At 39.7% G+C, this 4,185-nt stretch overlaps 1 protein-coding gene across 1 annotated transcript; it reads right to left on the bottom strand.

The window, feature by feature from the left end:
- Window positions 1–2,987: 2,987 nt before the first annotated feature.
- On the bottom strand, window positions 2,988–3,335 carry LOC145240042 (uncharacterized). Its single transcript, XM_080103634.1, has one exon. The coding sequence runs from the start codon at window positions 3,333–3,335 to the stop codon at window positions 2,988–2,990; it is 348 nt and encodes a 115-aa protein (XP_079959760.1).
- Window positions 3,336–4,185: the final 850 nt, after the last annotated feature.

The following is a 4,185-nucleotide window of genomic DNA, read 5'->3' as shown; positions in this document are numbered from 1 at the left end:
GTGTCTTTTGCTGCGGTGATTATTTTTTCTATCTTCTGCATTATGCATTTTTCTATTTTTGTGTCATTCACGCAGTCTTCTATACAAACCATCCATCTTTCCCCCGTCTTTCCTTTTCACGTACAGTCGGTAAGCATCATCTCTTCCGTGTAGTGCATTGTGCATGGTCATGGGTTTCCTGGTCTTCTAGTCGAGCTTTCTCAGTTCTTATTTGCTCACTCCCAAACGACCCGGAGTATCTTGCTTGTTGTTTATATCTTTTATCGGGTTTCTACTATATAATTTAGTTTCTAAGAGTTTTCTTATTATTCTTAGATATTCCTTTAAAATTTTCTCTTTCAGTTCAGCTGTTTTGATAGTGTCTGCTTCCAAAACTCCCCCAAAGCTAAAGCAAACAATTAATATGTTTTTTTTTTAAATATTTATTTCCTAATATAAGCAATAGTAAAGTGATAACAGTTTTGGGAGTTTCATATCAATAAACAACGTTACCATCTGAAACAATTATATACTCACCCTTACCAGACTTTACACGTGACCCTCACCTCAATCAGTCGCTTTCCTTGCTTTAATCAACCCCATCCTAAGACATCACCAGTCGAGTCGACATTAGTATGACCGGCAGTAGTTTCACACAATTATCGCGAGAATACAGAACGACTCGTACGAGATTCTCACACGAACTAGATGCAACATGACAGCAAAGCGAAACACGGCCTCTGTCCGTCGTTCTGTCTCTTTCCTTTCCCCGCCCTTTCCATTCTAACCCACTGCGACAATATACGTACCAGCACCGCGTTGTTGTAGACGCAACACCATTTCGAGTCCTTGTTGCCGTCGCCAATACCTCCCGATTGCTTGTATGCAGGACACGAATCGTAGTAATCAAGTCAACCACCATTTTGCACGGTCTGTAGGGAGATGTATATAAGTTAGAGAAAGAGAAGAAGACACACACACACACCTTCAAATCTTGTCTTATCTCGTTCTAGTCTCGTCTGATTATGTCTTGTCGCAGAGCTGACCGCTTGATTACAAGGCAAAAAAAAAAAATAAATAAAATAAAAAGATAAAACAAAAAAAACAAACAAAAAAAACAATAAACAAAAACAAAACAAAAAAAAACGGTTGCAATTTTTCCTTTTTCCATCTTCGCTATCTAATTTTCTTTTCTTTCACTTTTTCCATTTTCATTGTTTTTATACCAATGAGTCATTGCGGACCAAGGCCAAAAGCCACGCGAGTATAAGGTTGAATAAGATTGCCAGTTCGATGATCAACAATATATTATGAGTAGAATAAACAGAAATAGATTATTTATGAGGGCTGCGTAACAAGTAATTATTGGCATTGAACTTGAAGACGACCATGTTGCAGTCCGCAGGGAAGTAGTCTCATGGCATCATGTTCCAAATATATATGCAGTTCTTTGAAAGAACCTCTGTTTGGTTTTAGGTAGTTTAGGTAGTCAGAAGAAGATTTTTTTTCAGTTTTGTACTCTCTCGCGTCAAATATACGTGAAATAAGTTAAGCAACGTTGAGCCTAGTCAGTACTAAAATGGGTGACCATTTGGTAATAGCAGGTGCTACATATGCTCTGAAGCGCGGAGAGGAATGGGTGTCGTCATACTGTTCTTGCCCAAGACACGTTTCATAATGCAACGCCTCCAATAACTTCGAAGGGTTAAGGGACGCACTAAACACTTAGTCACGTATAATAAGTTCACAAATCCACTAATAACTAACAAACAAAAGGGCATACGTACATAGTCAGTGTAGTTTCATAAAACTAACATACTGTCGAACAGAGAAATATCCCCTATCTGTTTTTCTTATAAAACAACTTTTCATCTAGAAAAGTTCTTGGATCATCTGAACTCTTGTTTGCCACTGACATGTTTACATGCTATCCGATCAGGCTATCTGAAGATATCGGCTTTCTAACATAAAAATGCACCAAACATGGATGATATTTTAATTTATTGCGGACTATTATTCTCATCTTTATTAAGTGTTGTTTCACGATGTTTCGGCCAACTATTCCTCTGGCCTTCGTCAGGTGGTAACCGCGACGGATAGGAACTTCGAATCTCCCAACTGCATTCTCAGCAATCACTGCCATCCGTAGTTGTTGTCGTCTGACGAAGGCCAGAGGAATAGTTGGCCGAAATGTCGTGAAACAACAACTAATAAAAGACGAGAATAATAGTCGGCAATAAATAAATTAATATAAATAATACTCATCTCAATAATGAATTCCAATTAAAATAATATATATGGAAGATATTGTTTTTTTTCTTCCCCTTTACAAAACTCAATCATGTTCTGCATCGTCAAAAACAAAAACAAAAAACATTTTTTCTCTACAAAACAACTAAAATAAGCACCACGAATAAATTATTTAAGTTAGAAAGAACTTGAAACATAAAACGTTTTTCCAAAATTACTGGATTCATCATTAAATAAGCCGAAAGCGGTTGAAATAAAATAATTATACCAAACATAATGGATAAATATTTGCGGATGCAAAGAACTTATAACATGATTAACTCGAAAAGGGTTGATATGCCGTAAAACAAAATAATCATAGCAAATATCATATATAAATAGTTGAAAAAAACAAAACAAAAAAAAACTTGAAGCATACATTTTTTTTCAAAATTACTGGATTCGGCATTAAGTATGTCTTCAAGTCCAACATAAACAAATTCCTGATGAACCGCCCCCTTAAGTAAGACACTTTATCAAATCTCCAATACTAACGATTACTACGATACAATCCCATTGATTACTGTACACACAATAACCCTTATCCCTGAGTGGCTTCCGGGCCTTGATAAGTGGTGACTACCTTGTAAAAAAAAAATAACACTAAAAGGGTTGATATGCTGTAAAATATAATAATTATACCAAACATAATGGATAAATATTTGAGGATATAAAGAACTTGTAATATGAAGCTTGCAACCAAACTTCCGAAGAATGTTCTATAACAGCTCACGGTTCACGGTGTCGAAGGCCTTGGTTAGATCTACGAAGGCCAAATAGAGTTCACGATGCTGTTCACGACACTTCTCCTGGAGGAGACGAGCAAAAAAAAAAAAAAAAAAAATCATGTCAGTATGAGTACGCTCTTGGCGGAAGCCACATTGTGATTGTGGAACGACAAGATCGACAACAGTCTCCAGAAGTCTAGTGAGCATGATCATAGCCAATACTTTACCGGCCACAGATAAAAGAGAGATGCCTCGGCTGTTGCCACAGTCAACGCGGCCACCCTTACATTTGTAGACGAGGATGTTGTTAGCATCCTTCCACTGTTGTTGGAGACACATTGCTGACCAGCAATCCAGGATGAACCGGTGGAGACGCAGGAGGAGGTTGGTTTCGCCACACTTGAGGATCTCAGTGGGTATGCTCTTAGTGCCAGCTGTATTTTAGGCTGTGAATGGTCCCCTTCCCTTCACTGATGGATGGTGGGTTGTCCAGCACGGGAATGGATGGCAGAGTGGGAATATACTCGACAGTGGAGAGATCGGTGACATTGATCTTACTAAGCAGATTCCGCAGGTGTTCAGCTCAACTTTCCAAGATACCGCTCTTCTCTTTGATGGGAGCACCATCCTTACTACGCACATAGTGCCTGGAGCGTTTACTTAGGCCATGGATCATCATTACTGCCTCGTAGAAACCATGGGTGTCGCCAAGATCCGCACAGCTTTGGTTCTCCCTAGCCTTCTTCAGCCACCATTCATTTTCCATCCGACGCAATTCTCGCTGCACCATGGTACGGAGAGGGGAAAAAAACTCGCGGAGTATGGAAGATGCTGAATTTCTAAAAAGGGCACCACGAGCGGCATTTTTCTCAGCCAATGTCCTCTGCATAATCGTCAAACCAGTCCCTGTGTAACTTCATACAGTAAACAAGGATGGATTCTGAGGCACCATGAAGAACAGTTGAGATTTTTTGCTATTCTGCCATGAGGGTAGTAGTGGTCACTACTGAGACAGCAGGAGAGCAAGGAGGGACTTGGCGATGCCATCACACAATTTGGCTGAGATTGCCGGATTCCGTAGAGAAGGCAGGTCGAGTCGCCGTTTTGGCTTCTGTCGACGGGCAGCTGGACTTACGTTTAGCAGGAGACTTGGGCGAATCTGTCGGTGATCATTGGAGCATTTAGCACC

The sequence above is a fragment of the Euprymna scolopes genome, chromosome 2 (assembly GCF_053919585.1).
Source record: "Euprymna scolopes isolate OS-2025 chromosome 2, ASM5391958v1, whole genome shotgun sequence".
Classification (NCBI taxonomy): Eukaryota; Metazoa; Mollusca; class Cephalopoda; order Sepiida; family Sepiolidae; genus Euprymna; species Euprymna scolopes.
This window is presented reverse-complemented; position numbering and strand designations above follow the sequence as displayed.

What these genes read in the sequence shown, in the direction of transcription:
- LOC145240042 (XM_080103634.1), bottom strand. Translation starts at nt 3,335, where the DNA reads ATGTGTCTCCAACAACAGTGGAAGGATGCTAACAACATCCTCGTCTAC.